Genomic DNA, 21,114 nt, shown 5'->3' on the forward strand with positions numbered 1-21,114 from the left:
AATTATTTTCGTTGCTACTTCATAACTGTAATTTTGCTACTGTTATGAATCGTAATGTATATATTTGATATGAAGGACGTTTTTTCATTGTTACAAATTGAACATAATTAAAGCATAGTGATCAATCACAAAAACAGTATATTGTGAAATATTTATTTCTAATTACAAATAAATGAAATTTTGTCTTGAAGCATGGTGTAGCATGGGTAACAGTCTTAATATAACGACAGTAAACTACATTGCTATATTTTGCGACAGTATGCGTAAAAGCCAACGACAGTGTAATGGTTGAGATTGCTTCTTTCTCACCAGATCAGAAATTCTCGGGGTAATCTTTGCAAGAGCACAACGAAGATCATCTTCCTCGACAAGTCTACTTCTGTATTCAGACTTGATAACCAACAAGCTGGAAAACCCTGTATCACAAAGATATGTTGTTGGAAATGGAAGAAGGCGCGACACAGTCTCAGACAGAACAGGATATGACTGCAAACACTTGATCCAGAATTTTGTAACTGGCATTGTAGAGAAATCAGTTCTCGCTGCATCGCTGTTAATAAATTCAATGAACTCCTCTTGTACTGTCTCAGGAACATCTTCAACTTTGACTGTGAATGGCTTTTGGCAAGTGCAAATGGGGTGTCAGGAAGATTTGGAAAGTATGATAAAATTTCGTCTGCAAATGTGCAAGTGTTCTTTTACAGAAATTATCATCGTAATCCTTTTATCTGGTTCAATTTCATGTTCCTCAAAGAAAGCAGATAAGGTAGGTAACATGTAGATTTTATTTTCATTCAATCTTTTTGCCAAAGCTAAAGTTTCATTTGGAATTACCGGATCTTTTCAGACAAATGGAGACCTGTTGCATTTGGCAACAGATGTCACAAGATGTCAAAGGCGTCAACTAAGCTATTTTCTGCAGTTTACTTTTATCACTGAAAAGTGCTTCGAACTACGGTCTTGCTTTCTGATTAAAAAACGTTTTTAGTTCATCACGAAGCTCACAACAAATAACACATTGCGGTTTCTCAGTTCCTGCTGTAATTATTGAGGTAAAACAATACTGTAAAAAATCCTCACTATACTTTCTTTTCTTAACGTTCTTCTCTACACGATCCATTGTCATGGGATGGTTTGCTAATGAAAATAATATATAATAATAGCTTTAATAATACAAAAGATGATACAATTCAGTCAATAGAGTTCATTAAAGTTTCCTATGATTTACCATTCTCTGTGTTATTTTTTTACATACCTGTTACTATCACAAGCGGGCAACATTTACATCAACCACAGTAATTATAATTCATGAAGCGTCGTTTTATCTTCAATACTGCTGCTTTCTACCTAGTAGCTGCTCTCTACACATGTGTAACTGGTCCGCATAAGTACATTATGGCGTCAACCCTGTCACATACACCTGTATTTGTACAGGGTGTATGTGATGGGGTTGGCGCGATGATGTTATCATTCCGGGTACTCGTATGTGGGCGGACTTGCCTGGAAACGGATAGAGGAGCAGTATCTCGGTTCTTAAGACCATCGGAAATGTCTGTTTTTCGATGGTCTTAGGCGACCTCTGTGAAAAGATCGTTCGACCTCAAAGGGGTCGCGACCCACAGGTTGAGAACCGTTGATATAGGCTATATTGCATATAGGCACTGCCAACTAAGCTGAGGGGGCTTACCATCTCATAGTCCCCATAACTAGGACTCTGATTATCACTTATTTTATTAAATAATCTGTATACAGGTTATATGTATTAAATGTGATTTATTTATATTCTCTCCCATCAATGTATTTTTATGAGAGTAAACAGTTTTTAATTAAATACAAATAGAATTTAATTCCAAAAATAGAATTTTTGGAATATTTATTATCAACATTCTATAATTAAAACGCAATGTACAGTACAGAACATATACTGTACAATACAAATTACATTTTAATTATAGAATGTCTTTTTCTAGAACGTATATATACTAATATATATATATATATATATATAGTTTATTGGAAAAAATATTTGCATCTAGAACCTCTATATAGCACTTATTGAAATAAAAAAACCAAAATAAAAACTGAAATAAATATTGACTTGAATGGAGTGAAGGGATTGTATACGTTTACGTGATAGGCTATCTATCTTAATATTTGTACTCAAAAATAAATAATCTTTTGCTCGAAATATATCATTTTCTGGTGTCGTTTTCTTGAATTCTGCTCTTGAATAAAATAAAATAATTTAACGAAATAAATGTGTATACTTTTGACAGTGTTGTGTGATCATCAAAATATAGCAAGACAACCTCATCCTCTTTAATTGAAATAAAATATGATTTAATTATATTGGAATATATTATAAATAACTGACATTTTATTTTCATATTTTGTTAGATTTTTGAAAGTTCTTCAATTAAATATCCATTTTTCGACATATAAATTGCATACGAATTAAGCTTACAGAGTACAGTTTTTTGCAAAGTTTTCTTGTTCATGACTTAACGAATAGACAACCAGTAAAAAAATGCTTGAATGGAAAAACGCTCCAAGAAAGAAAAAGAAAGAAAAGTATGTTTAATGGAATTCACAACTGACATTGTGAGAATACTTAATCGATCAGTATAAAAAAGACAAGACTGATATTAAATGGAATCCCGAGAATTATGGTAAATTCTCAACACAAAAAACTTTTATTTAAACATGTAAGAAAAGCAAATTATAATTTATAAAATATTTATACTTTCTTCAACCAAAATTAATTAGTCCCTATTACTTTGTGCATATATAATCTAGCTCATAAGCAGGATTTAATTTTTGGAACGTCATTTGATTTGTTTTGAAAACTTAAAATGTAAGCTCTATCAAATTTTGAAACTTTACATTTTTGAAGTTCATTCTATTATTATAAAGTTTTATTTTTCTTTATGTTTTTCGCTCAAAACTGCTCAGATATCAATTTTATTCGTCGTATTCTTTTTACTGCTCCCATGAGTTTTTCCATTTAGTCATCTATTATATTCTACTATACGTTTTATTTTTTTTTTACGTAATTCTTATAATATTTTATGTAAAGCTATTTAGATATTCGTGAGTAAAAGCATCGAAGTTTAGAAATTTAAGGTGATCATTTTCTGGGAATAGGCTGAGACTTTTATGACATCTTGATATGCAGATAATTTCTGTGTTTTTTGTAATGAGGAAGCATAAAATGACTTCAAACTGACTTATAATATATAGCAAATTATTCTAACAAAACGAATGCACCTTTATTTTTTCATAGTTTAGATAAATTTTTAATTAACTACATAAATTGAATCTTTCATGTTTCGGAAGTGTATAAAACTTTACGATATTGAACACGCCCAAAATTTTACTAATTAATTTGATATTACGACCATAATTTAATCAAAACGTGTAAGATTTTCAGTCATGTACAGTACTTAAAACATTTAGATTTTCAATGAATTTAATATCGGTGATAAAAGGTACCGTACTTCCCAGTTGTATATTTAAACAATATATACCAGATTAGTATGTAAAATGTCTACTAAGACTTATTTTATTAATAGGACATATTATACCGGTGATCTGGTTCTGCAAATTTAAGAAAACTAATCAGATAAAAACGGGTGAAAACTAAAGACTGTTTTTTCTGATTAGTTTTCTTAAATTTGCAGAACCAGATCACCGGTATAATATCTCCTATTAATAAGTCCTAGTACACATTTTACATACTAAACTGCATAATAAGGACACAGAGGCCTATGAATTAATCTATATCAGATTTTGTTATTTTGCTATTGATTCGATTTCAATGAAATCAGTTCAGCTAATTAAATATTATCTTCGTTACCATGACAAAGAAAACTCAAAAGAAAATATGACAGTAAGATGATGCGAATGTGAAAAGAACGATGACAGAAGATTGATACGCAAGAAACAAAACAAATGCTAGAATTACGAAAAAGATTATATATTTTCACGAAACAAAACGATTTAGTCGATATGATATGTTATCTGTTGTCAGATAATTTACCAATAGGTCTAAACTTTGAATCTTTGGAAAAAATTTTAGCAAATTAAATGAAAACAAGAACAGATAAATTTGAACAAAATAGTTTGATACTCCTGCTATCCAAGAACAAAGTTTTGTTCAACTTGTTTTTAAAATACAGCAAGTCCTCACTTAACGCCCTTTCGTTACAACGTGGTCGAGGAAAGATACAAGTGAGTTTGTAATCATTTACAATTATTGTCGTCCAATTTTCTTTGTAAACAGTAAAATTGACTCTATAAGGTGGAATATAAATGCTGGAGGTTGCAAACACGATCCGTTTAGAATAATATTAACCGTATTATATTTTGTTTATATTATTTAACCTATTGTAAAATTGGTTTCATTATATGTTGTTTTCACCTAACGTTGCAGTTTCCAAGAGGACTTGCTGTAGTTTGATACATCAGTTTCAGCAACTATATCGAATTATTTTGTTTAACTTCTTCTGAAAAAAGAAAAAAAATCTGTTTTTGTGTTTTTGTGTTTTTGAATAGTAGACATAAGGATCCTTTGATGTACTGAAATCAATCAATCCTTTCTTCGCTGCAATTTTTATATTCGTTGCTTGGAGTATCGGCGACTGTCTCTCGGTACTATCAACAACGAGAGAGTTCTGGATTTCAATGAAATCTTATTCAATAGATTATATTATATTCTATATTATCGCGATCAATGCCGAATGTTATTCTTATTCTCATGCTTAAAAATATATCTTCGTCTAAAATTTTTACTAAATTACATTTCTGGTGTATAATTGAATTTGAATAACCATTTGTACACTGAAAACATGATAAAAATCACAGAAAGATATTCGTGTGAATATGTACAATATGTAAGTTAGATTAATAACATAAAAATTACTTAAAATGACTTCGCATAATTGTATAATCCGAGGAGAATCATTTCTATTCCACTATGATTTCTTTGTAAGTAAACATCAATACAACAACAATATTCGATTATATTCTTCTTTCGCCTTTTAACTCAAACTGCAAAACCAGAAAAAGTAATTGCATAATTTTTTTTGTCTTTTAATCCATTAAAATTGAAACTTTCTGAGTTATAATTTCGAATTTTACGAACTTCGAAAGTAGCTGAAATTTGTCACCAGTTTTGTCACTTTAATTCGGGATAAAAATAAATCGTGTAGAAAATTCGTCGTTAATTGCAATAACACAGAATTATTTCCATTATAAATTATTCAAATTGTATTCTTTATTAAAATTTTTATTTTTGAAAAAAAATAATAAATCTATTTTCAAAAATTTATAATGAAAGCAAGCATAAACTATGCAGTAGATAATCTTATATGTGATGCAAACAAAATTTAATCTATGTAGCAAAGTTACAAATAAATTTAAGTTTTACAAAAAAAATATATTAGCTACAAGAAAAATGTACAAATTTTCATCTAAATTGAAGTTTGAATGTTTTTTTATTAGACGTTAAGCAGTCTCAAATAATTGCACGCACGCCTCTGTTAAATAAAAGTTGATTAAATGGGTATAAACAAGTTGATTAAAGCAACTTTTTATATATTTTTTCGATTACTTTTTTACGTAAAACTTGAACATATCGAACGCCGTCTAGGACAACGCATTTCCGTTTATTGAAGATTTTTGTACACATATATTTTTGTCTGAAAACATTTTATAATGTCTTTTATTGAAAATTCTATACGTATTGTAAAACATTTACCAAAACTCTTATGAATTTAATACTTAGTGTAAATCTTTAATGGTTAAATTGTGTTTTATACACAACAAAGATTCAGTGTTAAACGCATGTAAAGAGGTTATAGTCAAAACTAATTTTTAATCTAAATTGCTAGTTACTTCAGTAACCATCGGTTGACAGTTTTAACATCCTTTATTGTCTCATAGCAAATTAATGGAGTTATTAAAATAATATCTTTTCGACAAAAAATTTACCGCTATCGAAGACAAATGAATCGCATTTGTATAAAATGTGTTTACATCATTTATAACAGAAACATTTAAATAATGAGAATGAAATTTGTTTTCTCGTCATTAATTTGTGAAGATTGTAAATAATTAACTGTACAATAATTCTACGCAATTTCAGTAATTTACAATTTCGTGTAATATCAATTTGGAACATCCACGACAAGATTACAGGTCTGTAAATAAGAATAATGTATTTTTTTCCACTATATTAAACAATCATTATGTTTTGATAAACATACTTATAACCCTAAATAATACTTAGATAAATCGATATAACGTTATGAAAGATAAGCTATTACTGGGCGTAAACAACTTATACGTTATGCACGCTAGAAAAAAATTTAGTCGCATTGAATTATTACACAGAAATGTCTACTTTGGTTTTAATAATATTGAAGCTTAAGCCTCAAAAGAATCAATGATTATTCAATAGATCCAATATTTGAGTATGTGTGCGGCAATATTTGAGTATGTAAAGGTCAAATGAGTAAAAAAAAGCATCTCTGTAGATAAGAAAATATCAATAATGTTACTTTTCTACTCTTACATCAGATTATGAATGAACGAATCATTAGAATGACCCTAGTAATAAATTTAAATCATTATTTAATCTGTTTTCTATATGACTTATATAGAAATAAAAAGCAAGCATTAATAATTAAATTCGTTTTTTCATATTAAAAGCTTTTTAAGTTATATATAAACATTTTTAGATGATTAAAAAAAGATATTCCAGTGTAATTTAATGGAAAATTTAAAAATTTAATAAAGTTATTTTTTTAAATATAACTTTTAAGGAAAATGGAAAAGGAGAATGATGTTATATCTGAAAATAACCTGTTTGCTCACAAAAGACAAGTAATAATAATATTTGCAAATTCTGAAAATATTTAAAACCAATTTTGTAAAATATCTAATTTCGTCTTTATTTATATTTAGCTGTTTACTAGTTAAATGATATTTTTATGTATTCGATGCACAAACTTAATTATTGATTTCTTAATATTATATTATAAAAATGATTAAAAGAGAGGCAAAGACATCTTTCTCATTGTTTTATTTGCACAATTTTCCTAACCATTTTATTGCCAGGATCCCGACAATGATTGATAAAGTACAGTAGAGCAATCATAATGTATAAACAGGGCCGATGATGATATTCGCGAAAAATTAAGTCGGGAGGATGCGTGGCTTTCTTCTCATTGATATCACGTGATTCATTCGTAGTTATCTTCAAAAATATTTAATTCCTACAGCTTTACATTTATTTATAATTTTTTTTTTTTTTCCTTCTTTTCTTTGCGATTCGAACTCAGAACTTTTCCATCAATACTCGACTACTTTAAAAATCAGGAGACAGATGGCGCCACACGTTTCTAAAGTACGTTTACGTTGCATAAGCTAAGGTTAGGCCATAAACTGGGTGTAAAATCTGATCTAAATATTGCAATGGTGATGCACTATTATTGATCATAAAATTGGATTTCGGGTGTTTTCGTAAACAAATGTGTGATATATAAAACGGATAAGAACCTGTTCAGGATGAATCGATCTTCATAAATTTCCAATCGACACAATATATTAGTTTACCTCACAAAAACAGTCAGTTCTGTTGAAAAAAATGATAATAATTACAAATAAATTTTTCATCAATCTATATAATATTTTCCCCTTCAATATTGTGAAATTGCAGCAGCAGCGAATGATGTATGCTCTGCAACATTTGGGTTTTTGCGTCACATCTAAAAATGATCGAAAAACAACTTTTTTTTATTTTGCTTTTCTTTTTTTTTAAGAAAAAAGAAAAAAAGCGGCGAACAATTCATCGCAGTTTGACGATTAATCCTTTGGATTGGCATTTTTCTACCTGTTAAGGTAAAAGTGATAAATGATCGCCATACATCTCAATGGCGATCACTAACAGTGATCAATTCTTAAAAATGGCCGATCGTTAATTACGTCTGGCAGTACCTTGAGATATATATATATATATATACTGTATATATATAACGTTCGCGAGGTTTATCACGCAAAATAAAGAATTCACTCACACATACCACTCTTTAAGATCTTTACCGTCTTTAGTAATATTTGGATTCCTTGTGGCCTTCTCTCCAGTTTTGACCGTACCATTCATGTGTGCTTGCTGTCCATTTAATAAGGATGGACTAGCCGAAACGGCTGCAAATTGATAGTTCTTGCTTTCGTCGATTTTGTAAGAACCTTCCGATCGATTTCTAATTCGATAAACGATTAGTGCAACCAGAACAATACCAATAAGAACACCCGCTATGATACCTATCACCAGAGCCGTACTATCGGCCGAACTTTTACTTTTATGATTTGGTCGATGAACTTCCTGACCCGTTCCCGGATTTTGGGGGATGGGTACTCCGTAAACTTCAATTTTTGAAGATCGTGTTGTTTGGACGGTTGACGGTGATGGTTGGTGAGGTACTTGAGGTCTAATGACGGAAGACAGATCCTGTTCCGAAGTGTCGTCTGTAGGATAAAGTGGTTTTGATGCGTCTATTATCTCGACTAAATCGTCTGTCGGTATTGGATTTACTACTTCGCCCGACCCAGAACCTTCTGGACAGAATTCTTCTTCGTCGTCGCAAAGTTTATCTTCCAGATTGGTTTCGGAATCCGTTACCAGACTGGTTGGACTACCCGTGGGCAAGATATGGACGGGAGTGATTAAGTCGTCACCTGCAATGAAATCGAATGCAAACAATTACGTCTGTGGAGTAAAAATCGCATTTTTTAAATTTATACTACATTTTCTGTAGGAAAAAAACTTGAAAAATGCGTTAGAAAAATTCCTTTATACTGAACTTTAAGGAACATTTCTAAATTATTTTTATACTCTTAAGAGTTTAACTAATATAATATAGCCTAATGAAAGTATAAAACATTTTTATTTGTTTAGACGAAAGAATATAGAAAAATTCATTTAGTTTTAAAATAAATATAAAAATAGTTAAATTTAACATTAACGTTTAAATTTTTAAATATTAGAGCCAAAGAATTTTCTATTAGTCAGAAAATTAATAGATAAATTAATTACATCAAAATGTAAACTGAATAAAATAAAATATCCTAATTGATCAAGTAGATTAATCTGACTTAACATATATATATATAACATATTTTAAATTTTTGTAAACTTTGTATATATTTTTTTGCAATTTACTTTGTTAATCTCATCCCTTTTGGAATAAGGTTAACAATACCAATAAAGAATAAAGTAGAGTTCGAGTGAGGATATGGTCTCCAATTTTCTTTTGTCTTGCTCACTCTACACTCGACCCCACGACTACGACTGCAAAATAATACGTATATGCAAAATATATGTATATTGATTTACACATACAGGATGGCATGTATAGTTGAAAGAAATGCAAGCGTAAGAGATAAGGTAGTAAAATTATAATTTAATGTAAGCCAAAAGACAGATAAAATAGTCACTACAATAAGAGTTGGAAGTGGCCTCAATCCCGTTCGATGTATCTTTCGCATCTCGTCAATATGGAAACCCATTGAAGTGTATCTGGTGTAATTGCTCGTAGTGCATTTTTAAATCTTTACTTACAGTTCTTTTCGTTCTGGGATTATTTTTGTATACCGATCCTTTTAGGCATTCCAACAAGTCACATGTACTCAGGTCAGGAGAACTCGGTGGCCATACGATCTTGGTACTCTGCATTAACTAATCAGCGCGTTCGGGTATAATTTTAAAGGCGACACTGACTATATGTATTAAAATTTATATATTTATAAATTTTAGCAATAAATATTAAAATAATAAATATAAACATTTTAATATTTAATGTTTGTTTGGTTTAATAAGGCAATGCAACAAGAGGGCGATTTGCTAAGAGGGTGCCTTCCGGGAGGACTTGCTATGGGAAAGTGGCCGCTATTTAGGGGTTAGACACGTGAAGAAAACTCGAATAACTCAGGCGTGAAGCCTGGACAAATTACCAGTATTAATTTAATATTTATAACGTAGTAAATGAGCGTTACTGGACAATAATTTAACGTTATTATCGCTGATTGTTCAAGACTTCGTGTAATGGTTTTCGTTGTTTTGATAGTTAGAAACTGTAAAAGAATTTTCATATGTAATTTCTTTTAGAATTTTCTTAAAGATCAAAATTTTGCGATAAATAGTTGGCAGGTGATAAAATCCTACAAAGGGAAGGAAGATCAAATATTATAGCGAATTATAGATAGTAAAATATTTTCTAAAAAGCATTTTTCTATCTGTAATTTAGTGAATTTGTATAATGATTCTTTTTAATTTCATTTTTTAATTATGATTTAAATTTTTGTTGAATTTGCTTTTTGTTTTAAACTTCTCAACTTTGCAAATAATAAAAATGCTTTAATTTTAGCTTCAATTAATACATTTGGATCGTGCATTATTTATAAACTTAAGGAAAATTTGATATGTAAAGCTGTCCTATTGAGAGACTCTTCAGCTAATTTTAGCAACCATTATTACAAATGTGTGTTTACACATAAACCTAGAATGCAATATTCACTTTCCCAACTTCAGGATATACGCACTCTCTTGTAATTCAATTTAATATAGATTTGATCCAGCTAAGAAAAACAGACTGCTAATTTATTATAGTCATCTTTTTTCTGTTAAAATATTTTGCTTGCGAAGCAAAATATGATGTGAAATTTATATCTAACATTAAGAGAACCGACCAGAACCACCTTCATTGAAATTGCATCGATCTTCATCATCCCAGCATCCGGAGCCTCCTCCCGAAGAAACAGGATCTTCTTCTTCTAACATAGAATCGCCTTTAGGCTATAAAGGACGTAATCTATTATAATTAATAATAAAATTTAAGTTTTTAAAAATAAGTAAAATTCCCGAATGACAAACCTGTTGCATTTGAGGCGTTGGTGCTAAACTAGATTGATGAGAATCGTGAGGAAGTGATACAAGTAATTCTACATCACCTACGACAGTTACACTAGGGTCGTTTTCAGCAGCCATATCTAAAATGCGTAGTCCATTGAAAACCAATCCAGCAATCACTCCTTGGAATGGTCGTTCTATTTTATCTTTGAGACCATTCTTCTTGCCCCCAACTTGGATTTTGGAATGACTATTGAATATGGTCAGTTGTCTTCCTAAAATCGACAGGGTTTTTTTTATTCTATTTTTATAATTTAAGAAATTTAAAAACACAAAAGTACATCAAAAGAATATAAAACAGATGACCGTCAATAAATCGAGCCGCTCCAAGAAAAAAAAACTTCTTTATTGTTATCTCTATATATAGTTCGCTTCTTTTATACAGTTGTATAGAATGTTATGTTCCCGGTTGATATTGGAGATGATGTCTAGAATCCTGAATATACCAGAATCCAAAGAATAAAATACATTTTTCCTCATCAAAATATCGAATTGGTTCCATTTAACGTTACAAAAATGAAACAAAAGCGTTATAAAATAAAAGGCAATTATTATTATTATTAAATTAAAACATAATTAACGAGGATAATGAACAATGTGTACTGTACATTATTTAAGCAACGGACTATCGAATCTATACAGTTGCTTTCTATATATATCTTGGATGTAGCGATGAGCCTCTTCAATGAATATAGCAGATGCTTTGAGATTTACTAGCCAATATTGTTCGAGAATACTGCGAACAATGTGTACATCTATATAATGTAATTCATCTAAGCCATTGTGCTATTCATAACGTTATATAATAGTTTCATTATTGCCGTTTAATCATAGGTAATGCATACAAGATACGACCATTCATTTTTATGAGGGAAGGAAGGACGTTCTTAATTTATATTTAGATTTTCAGGATTTTCATCTCTGGTATTAAAAAATAGTCCGAATCGATCAATTGAACATAATTTACCTTTCGGATGTTTAATTCTAACGTTATGATCATCGACTTGGATGGTCGAGTTGGGTCCGGATCTGGTAAATCTGATCACGTGATACTGTCCGTCATTAACGTTAACGCTGAGTTCTCCAATCGGATGATCTTCGGTGCCCATATTATAGACCATGAAGACGTTACCGTCGACCTGTTAGGAAAACTGTGATTAGAATAAACGTTGGAAGCGATAATTAAAATATTTAGAAAGATTCTTACGACTTCTAACTCCATATAATCATTGCTGCTTCCACTATCGATCCTCATCAATACGGCATTGACTGTCATGGTGATGATGCCCAGCGCTAGTAAATCGCTTTTAGTGTCTGGTCTCTTATCTTTGGGGTAAGTGAAAGTAATTAAGCCACCACCGGGATCAAATCTGTAAGCGATGCTCTCTAGAAGTGGGAAAGAAAAACTTGGATGATAAAAATTCAACTTACAAGTCCGTAATTATCAATATTTAATTAGTAATCAACATTAATCCATTATCCCGCTTTTAGTATAATATTTAATGCTCTACATAGGTGATAATCGGAATTAAGCTAACGATGACATTCTGCTATATAATGGACGATTTAAATTAAAGGTTTTGTATCACAAGTTAAGCTAGAATTACTTTAAATTACTTAGTAAACCTTATAAGTGACAACTTTATAACTATGTTCATCAACGTTAATTTATGTGTCATTTACGAAGTGATCGAGCTCATTAATCATTAAACATATAGATTTTTTTTAAAGGAAAAAAAAAAGAATATTCGTATAAAAAATTTATTAATCAAGGAATTTGTTAGAAAATAGAAAAATTTATAATTTCCGGACCAAACGTGCGAAGAAAACATAATTTTAGAATTATTTCATTTTTAATTTTCTTGTTATCGACCGAGAAAACTTTCTATCTAATTATTTCATTAAATCGGTAATTTAGACGAAATCAAAACTTTAATATTTTTTCGTCAATATCTACATATTAATAAATTATTTATAAATAATTTGACATTAATCGAACCGATGAAAGAATTCGTGAAGATAAATTAATGTAAAAGCAAAATAATTTTATTAAGAGTTAATATAAACTCAATTAAATATCACCAATATGTGTATATAAATTTTAATATTAGTTTTTTTTATGGAATGGTAATTTTTTTCTTTGTAAATTAAATTTAACAACAGAACCAGAGAAAAACTTTGTCTTCACTTTTCTTTGAGATAAAAATTCCTGATTTTTAAAATTAAAATGGTCGTTTTATTTTATATCTTAAATTAATAATAATATTACATTTTTATCAATTAGAAAAGTTTAAAATTTGTAATAATATATTTAAAGTATGTTATTTTTATAAATAGGCCCTATATATATATATATATAAATTTTACGTTATGCTTACTCCATGTTTAAATATATATGTTACTTTTGATGTACAAGAAAATATTTTAAATGTCTAGTTTGTACAAATTTATTTTTATTTACCAAAAAAAGTCTTAAGTCGACATTTTAACATTTTAGTTTTATCAAAACTTTTTGTAATAAGAAACAGCAGAAACACAAAAATCATTACAAAAAAAGAAAGAAAAATTACCATCAGAACACGTTGGTCCAGTAAAAGAAGTCATATCACAATCGCAGGTATAACTATTCCACATTTGCACACAAATACCTCTATTAGCACAAGCAGTATTGCTACATTTTGTAACAGGACCTGGAAATAAAAAGTATTTTTGCGAAAAATCAACTCCCATATCCTAAAAATATTAAGAAGAACACGACATTTATATCTTTAAACTTCGGGTTGAGTACAAGTTTACATTACGCATGCAACAACCGATTAAAAAAAAAAGAAAAAAAAGGAAACCAATAAACATTTTAAAATCTAAACAGCTTTGTTTAATCTTAAAAATTAACATTAGCAAGTCTGCATTTGATTTGCGAACGATCGTTAGCAATTATAAACATGAAATGTTATTAACTGCATTTACGTTAGTCGATCTTTTATGACTAACAACTAAATATTAGCGTTTTACGACCTGACAGTTATTAAGAATCTAATTTTCTCTTTCTAGTTTTTACAATTTCGTGAATTTAACATGGATTCCTGGAGGGATTTTCCTCGATGTACAGGCGAACAGTATACACTTGTATAAAATATTAATCAAACTAAGCAATGGAAAATATTTTTATCGTAACTCGCAACTAATTTTTGCTTTACAATTCTCACTTTGGTAATTAATTCGGTTTTTGTATGTATTTTCAGTTTGCTAATTTACAAAGATCTTACGATAAACTGAATATTTTTAAGGAAACCATTCAATTGAGACGTGTGTGGAAAATTCGAAATGAATCTATCTCTTCGGTTTGAATTATTTTTAAATGGAAGAAAGCCTATTCGTTGTTTACAGTAGATATAAATTGATAGAAACAATTTCATCTGGCATATAAAAATGATAATACCAAAAGAGTTGATGCTTTATACTTTATACTATTTATCTTCTACTTAATAGGATGTTTCACTAGTTTTAACGGCCGGTGACATTTAAAAGAGAGTCACCTCTTTATAAAATATATAAAGACGTTTTCATTGACTGCAGAAACGAAGACAGACTTCATTATGTCAACTACGAAAATCCAATAATTACCGAATATATTCCTCGGGGAGTCACGAAAGGTTTGTTGTTTGATTTACGTCCAGACGTAATGAAGGACTGACAACAAACTTTAATTACATTGCAGCCAGGCCGACTGCAATGATTCTCCTTTAAAATGTCTCAAATGTGTCGTTAGTTTACGTATGACGGAAGACTCACCTTAGGCTCCTCCAATTACTATCGTTATTTTCGTCCGTATTATGTCGTAGAGTCGGATCGACGGTAAAGCCAGTGAGGTATTTGCCTCCAGCGCAAAGCTGACAAGGGCACAAATACCAACACAAAAGGCATTTTTTAATTAGTTTACGGAAATTATTTTTCGTGACCAATCTTAATCGTGAAATGGCAAACATAATTGAAAAATGGGTACAGAAGTAAATATCCAAAAAAATAGAAATGCTGATATTTAATGAAAAACGCATGCTGTAGCAATTTTAAATTTTCTGTATGAGTAATTCTTAGTATAATTACATTTTCTGTATTGTTTCTGAACCTCGTTATATGCCATTCAAGTCCATTGATTATTGACATAGAAATACATTTACAATTTCGAGAGGCTTTTTTCGTTTTACTTCAATACGAAACATGCGCTATGATAAAAATATGCAATTTCTAGATGGGAAAAGTCAGTAAATAAAAGTGCTTTCTTCTACTTTCTTCCTGACGCTACAGTCTTACTCTAATCAATGATGTCGTAACTTATAACTCCCACAAGAATGAAGTAAATTGTGAAGAGCACAACCTTTAAACTTGGCCTCGAGCGCAGAAATTATTCGACTCTGTTATGTCGTAGCCCGGAGTAAATGCGAACTTAAGATACAATGCTTGGAGTGATACCGTGACCAGAAATAATATAATTTAAATTCGAAGCGCGATGTGTTTATAATTCCTTAATTAATCATAATTAACAGTTTAATCGGTTTGCTAACAATTTATGTCGATTAAAATAAATCGTACTCACCGGCGCATCCCATCGAAACTAATGTGCTAGGTATTAGAGCATCTTTACTTAGATCCAACATGTCTCCGTTCAAATCCAAAGATGCCAAGCAGCCTTCGAAACCGTGTTTTGATTGTATTAATTTAGGCAACGAGGTGTACATAGATCGCCGGACTCCCCCTAGATACAAGAGTCCATCGAGATCCAAATGGATATTTGAACCGGCACTTGTCACAGTTGCAATCATGTCATCCACCATTAACGTGTGCTGCCTCAGTAATGGTCGACCAATCGTAACAGCGTGCCAGTGATTATCGTTCAAAGTGTTTCTGGTGTTGGACCTAACTCTACGAGGTCCGTCTCCCAGATTGAATATATAATGAAGATGACCGTCGACGAGCTCGATGGCTAAAAAATCTTGACCCTTGCCACCGTTATAGAGCAAAAGCCCGCCGGGTTCTAGAGTTTTGAATTGGAAGTAAAGATTCATCGATGCGTAAGCTTTGAGTTGAGGTAATCCTATAAAAGTGTATTTTGATTTAAAGGTCACCGGATGGTGAACAATGTGATCTTTCTTGCCAAATTTTGCCGTCACCTGAAACACGAGTAAGAAATATTTGCATTTATATTGAATTTGATGCATTCGAACATGAAAGATACTTAACCTACCTGAGAATTTGTCATTTGCCCGTTTCGTGCCATGTCGAAAAAATGGTTTCCGTTAAAAATGAAATGCTGCATGTGACCAACGAAATTGGGTATATCTTTAACAAAGTTCGTACTAATTGTATTGGCACTTTTATCTGGAACTACAGCACCAATGTGCATGGAGTGGAAATCCAAAGTAATCTTTTGTCCAGTAAGCTCTGCAGAAATAGAATAAAAATGAGAAAAGAAAACCTGAAAAAGTAACGTTTATAAATTCTTTAAATCAGTTATAAAACTAAATTAGGCTTATTTTTTAAAACTATGAATATATTTTCTAACTTTCTCCATTTAGAAATTTTTCACAAAACATAAATTCATTAAACATCCAGGAAACTCGAGCAAAACCCATATTTTACATAATATTTATCCTTGTTCTGATAATTATATTTACTTGGCTCAGCGTATAACTCGGTTAAAATCGCATTACCATTTATAAAAATATTAAAATTAATTAAGAAGTCAAATTAAACACATCTTTGATACGTATTATAAAAGTTTTATAAGTTTAAATAGCATTTAAATTTACAACAAAATTTATTCCAAGTCACTAGAGATTTTAATTTTCAAGATTCTCTCTCTCTATCCGTTAATTCAGCTTTTAAACAAACGATAATTTTGATGAGAATGCCTCGAATGCTTCTGTCGTACTTCATATCTGCATCTTTACAGATTACCATCATTTCTACTGACACCCGTAATAATGACTTAGTCCTAATTAGGGCCACGTAATTAACGTACAATTCGCCAGAGCGTGATTTGCAGTCCCAGATGACCCTTAGATATTTGTAAGGTCAAGTAGAAAATCACGTGACTTGGTCAGAAAGGAAGTTTATCCTTCTCTTGGCTTATCGAGTAAAATTTTTCGGTTGAGATGATGATAATATCGATATTTATCTTCTTCCTCTTTTGCAAGATACGCATTTTAATCAAAAGACGAATGGAGTATTTACATAAATTTAATAAAAATTAATTAAATCAATCTCTTCAAATTTTTTTTCTTCTCTCGCGATGACTTTAATTATTAAACTTAATTATTACTTTAGTTCTTTGGTGTCTTTATTACAGAAATTGTGGCTTTTGCAGTATCGTTACTGTTCAACCGCAGCAACCATAAAGCTCGTAAAGAGTTTCTTACAAGTATTATAGTTTTATTGACTAAACATATATATATAACGACTATAAATATTATTAATGGCTTTCTAATGTAAAAAATTCAACTTGAATTTTAACTTTTATCCATACGTTCTATTCAACAACAACCTTTATTAATTCATCTGAATTGATTTTTACGGTCACCGAGACTATAAAAATAGTAGGGCTAACTATTTTTCATAGAAAATTTATTATGTGTTTACAATTTTTTTAGAGACAGATCATGCACGAATGACATTATATAATCATATATTACTTATGCATTCATTTATATTATACATAACAATATTTATTGATATTGTAGTTATGTCAACAACCAGAGAATTTTATTACAATGCAGAAAGTTTCAAAATAATATAAAATAAATTTATTTATTTTTCGTTTATTTGAATTTGTTTCAGGCATTCATTTTACGTTTACAAGTCAAATAAGATAATTAAAACAATATCTAAGAGTCTCTTGTATGTTGCAGAACAGAAACATGTGTAAATAAATAAGTGAATAAATATATAAAATATTCGTAACTATCGTTATTGACAACATTTTAACATGTTACACTCAAAATATGTAAAATTATCTTATATAATATTTATAATTCTTACGATATTGAACTGAAAACGTTATATATATATATCTTCAGTATTATTTAAAGTTGAAATGGTTATTCGTAGATAATGTATTGATAAATTTGGAAATTAAAAATTAGATACACGTATGTCTATATCAAAAGCAGATTTGCATTTATCCAATGCTTCCATTACAGTAGTCAGAAATACCAGTAACGTGCGAAAATGGAAAATTCTCCTTATTAAAACATTGGATTTTAATATCCCAGATTTAGTGTATACTTATAAAATAATAATAAGTTACAAAGAAAATAAAATTTTTATTATCAATAATGGGAATGATTTTCTCGTTCCAGCTGTTTTCAAAAGCGTGCAATTAGCAGAATATGTTTATTTTTTCTTCTGTTTGGTGCCTAATATAATGTCATAAACTCGAGAAAATTTTACTTGAAATAAACGATTTCTTCCTAACAATTTGAATTTAAACTCTTAATGGATAATTCTCCTCCCATCTGGTTAACGACTTAATAAGATTATTATAATCTTTCAGTTTTAATTATAAGATTTTGTATTATTCTTAAGAGGTAATCCTATAATAATTCATTAGAACGATAAAGTTTCTGTCGATTTTTTAAAATATTAATTATTTAAAAAATAAAATATTTAAAATAGAAAAAGTATTATTTTAAAATCGTAAAAAAATTATTTATGTAGAAAATGGCACAATATAAATGGAGTATTTTCTTTGATTTAATTAAGAGTCTTTATTGAGGGAGAAGCAGCTTCTTATGCGAACGTAACTGTTTAAATGAAGGCAGATCAGGAACTTCTGTATTTATTAGTGGTATAGCGATGTTAGTTACTTATTTAACTAATTAAGCATTTAACTAATGGATAGGAAAACTAATTGAGGAAAATTCTCTACGTTAACTGTTCCAAATGTAGTTTTAGTAAAGATAGCCTAATTAAATTTATTACGTTTGATATATATTTTTTTAATATAAAAAATCAAATTTAAAATTCGAATTGAAAAATGGAACAGTAGATTTTTTGTTTGTTGTAAAAATATAATGATTAAATAATGATTCTTTCTCGTTTGAATGCAACGTATTTTAGAAAATGCATTTGTAAGTAGAGACGAAGTTTTTATAGCAAATTGAAGAATGTCGTGTGGTGTAATTATTTAAATTAAAGCTCACCCCCTTTAATAAACGTTTTCGTTTCAAGTTGCTAGAATATAATTTAATTGAGAATTTAACGTTGACGAAAGCATCGCAGATTATTAATTTGCATCTTAAAACCCTATATTTAGAATATATCATAGAATGGAGATGTTTATTGTTATTTTAATCCATAGGAATATATTATGTTCATCTTTATGTGAAGAACGACTGTTTATTAAAATGCTGTTCAAAAAAATTTATAAAACTTAATTAATAAAATAATCAAACCATTCCATTGTTTGTTTATTGATTAAGTTTAATATTAGTTTTAAAACCTTATTAAAGATCGAAAGTTTACGTTTTGAAAATTATTCAAGTGTAAGCTATAAAATAACTATAAGTGAAATGAATGAAAATTTTCTAAATAGACTTCTTACTTAGTAAAGTTTTAAAATGTTTAATGTTTTATATACAAATTAATCATCCTTCAATGATTACCTCGACTAATGGATTCAGAGTCAACACGAGCTTCCATGCTTTGTCCTCTCCTCGTAATTTGAAGTGTATGCCATTGATCATCATTTAATCCCTGTCCAATGTAAACTACCTAGAAATTAAACAATACTATGTATAAAAGGTACTTTAAATATTGCTTTAAAGAGTAATTTAAACAAGTTACGCAATTACATATTTAAGAAAACTCACTGAAAAGCTATGCGGAAGCTAGAAAAATCTTTTATGTTTTGTAAACTAATTACGGAATTAAATTAATAGTAATGATGAAAATAATGTTTGTAGATGAGGTTAACGTACCTTGTTGCCATCTCCAACATTCAATACAACCTTAGCTCTTCCAGATTCCAAAGCAACTATCAAATGACCCGAGGTCTTGTCGGAGGTGGTGGCTATCAAAAGACCACTGGGTCGTGTTGTTCTGAAGCGAAGACTGATGTCTTCGGCTTGTGTATAGGAACCTTCTGGTACTGTAATCTTCATAAATTGTCCACCGTCAAAACTTAAGGTGGTTGCATCTGTAAATTTAAATTTCCACTTTTATTACGCAAGAATATTCTTTTTAAAATATCTTTTTATGTTTCCACGCGACTGTTAGAATTATATTTAATTTAGAACTTATAATTACGATACTAAAACTGATACAACCATTAATATAATTTCTTACGATTTTGATAGTTTGAATTTTAATCTGATTAAACTATTACTTTGTTTGTTTATATATATTTTATGAGACTTGTCTCGAAATAAAACTTATAAATCCGATATAAGTCAATAAATCCACACAGTTAATTTCTAAGAGACGTCTTATAAAGAGAATTAAATTAAATTCATAAGCATTTTATCAGATTATATCTAATTTATATGTTAGTTCTCTTTGAACAAAAAAAAAACAATAATTATACTTTATTTAACAAAGTAGTAACATCATTTCAAAATCTTCTATTAAACTGGTGTTTACATAATAAATTCGTTATATACTTTTCACTTTAAAATGTAGATATTAAATAATCTTAAATCCCGGTAATTAGTTTTAATGTAATTCTATCCTCTAATTACTTCTCTATAAAATTATGAAGATTCCAAGGTATTTGCCAGTCATGTCGTGTTTCCTGCAAACGACATTCAACAAAGAAACGTATAAATATTTTTTAATACAATTCATTTCTATTTGACTGATAAGTTCAACGACCAAATTTTAAAAATTTTCTTTTTCTGTAATAACAAACATTTTCCTCATGAGCGAAAACATTAGTTTGACTGAACAAATTCAAATTTTAAAGTCAAAATAGTCGAATTCCTCTATAAAACACTAACCGATTTGTAAAAAGCTTAATATATTATAAGAGACAGATCTTTCATGAAAATTCCACTACGTAAATGATGTTTTACACTATCATTTAGTCTTTTTTTTTATTTAAAAATAAATAGTTCTTTCCGCTCTTATAAAAAGAAACTTAAATTGCATAT

At 29.5% G+C, this 21,114-nt stretch overlaps 1 protein-coding gene across 6 annotated transcripts in view; it reads right to left on the reverse strand.

The window, feature by feature from the left end:
- Positions 1 to 7,069: 7,069 nt before the first annotated feature.
- The window catches only part of LOC136981825 (neurexin 1-like), a 191,201-nt gene continuing 177,156 nt past the window's right edge, over positions 7,070 to 21,114 (reverse strand). For 4 of the 6 annotated variants that reach the window (XM_067278195.1, XM_067278196.1, XM_067278194.1 and 1 more), the window contains 10 exons: positions 19,945 to 20,162; positions 19,630 to 19,738; positions 16,212 to 16,408; positions 15,564 to 16,137; positions 13,540 to 13,659; positions 12,177 to 12,355; positions 11,937 to 12,108; positions 10,934 to 11,184; positions 10,750 to 10,855; positions 8,017 to 8,739 (listed from right to left, as the gene is read on the reverse strand). In XM_067278195.1, coding sequence (XP_067134296.1) covers positions 8,075 to 8,739; positions 10,750 to 10,855; positions 10,934 to 11,184; positions 11,937 to 12,108; positions 12,177 to 12,355; positions 13,540 to 13,659; positions 15,564 to 16,137; positions 16,212 to 16,408; positions 19,630 to 19,738; positions 19,945 to 20,162 — 2,591 coding nt within the window. In that variant the 3' untranslated portion in view covers positions 8,017 to 8,074. Of the gene's footprint in view, positions 7,637 to 8,016; positions 8,740 to 10,749; positions 10,856 to 10,933; positions 11,185 to 11,936; positions 12,109 to 12,176; positions 12,356 to 13,539; positions 13,660 to 15,563; positions 16,138 to 16,211; positions 16,409 to 19,629; positions 19,739 to 19,944; positions 20,163 to 21,114 lie in introns of those variants that run through there. The other 2 variants (XM_067278199.1, XM_067278200.1) reach the window with 2 other exon arrangements.

Source organism: Centruroides vittatus, unplaced genomic scaffold (genome assembly GCF_030686945.1).
Source record: "Centruroides vittatus isolate TY-2023 unplaced genomic scaffold, ASM3068694v2 contig_796, whole genome shotgun sequence".
Lineage (NCBI taxonomy): Eukaryota > Metazoa > Arthropoda > Arachnida > Scorpiones > Buthidae > Centruroides > Centruroides vittatus.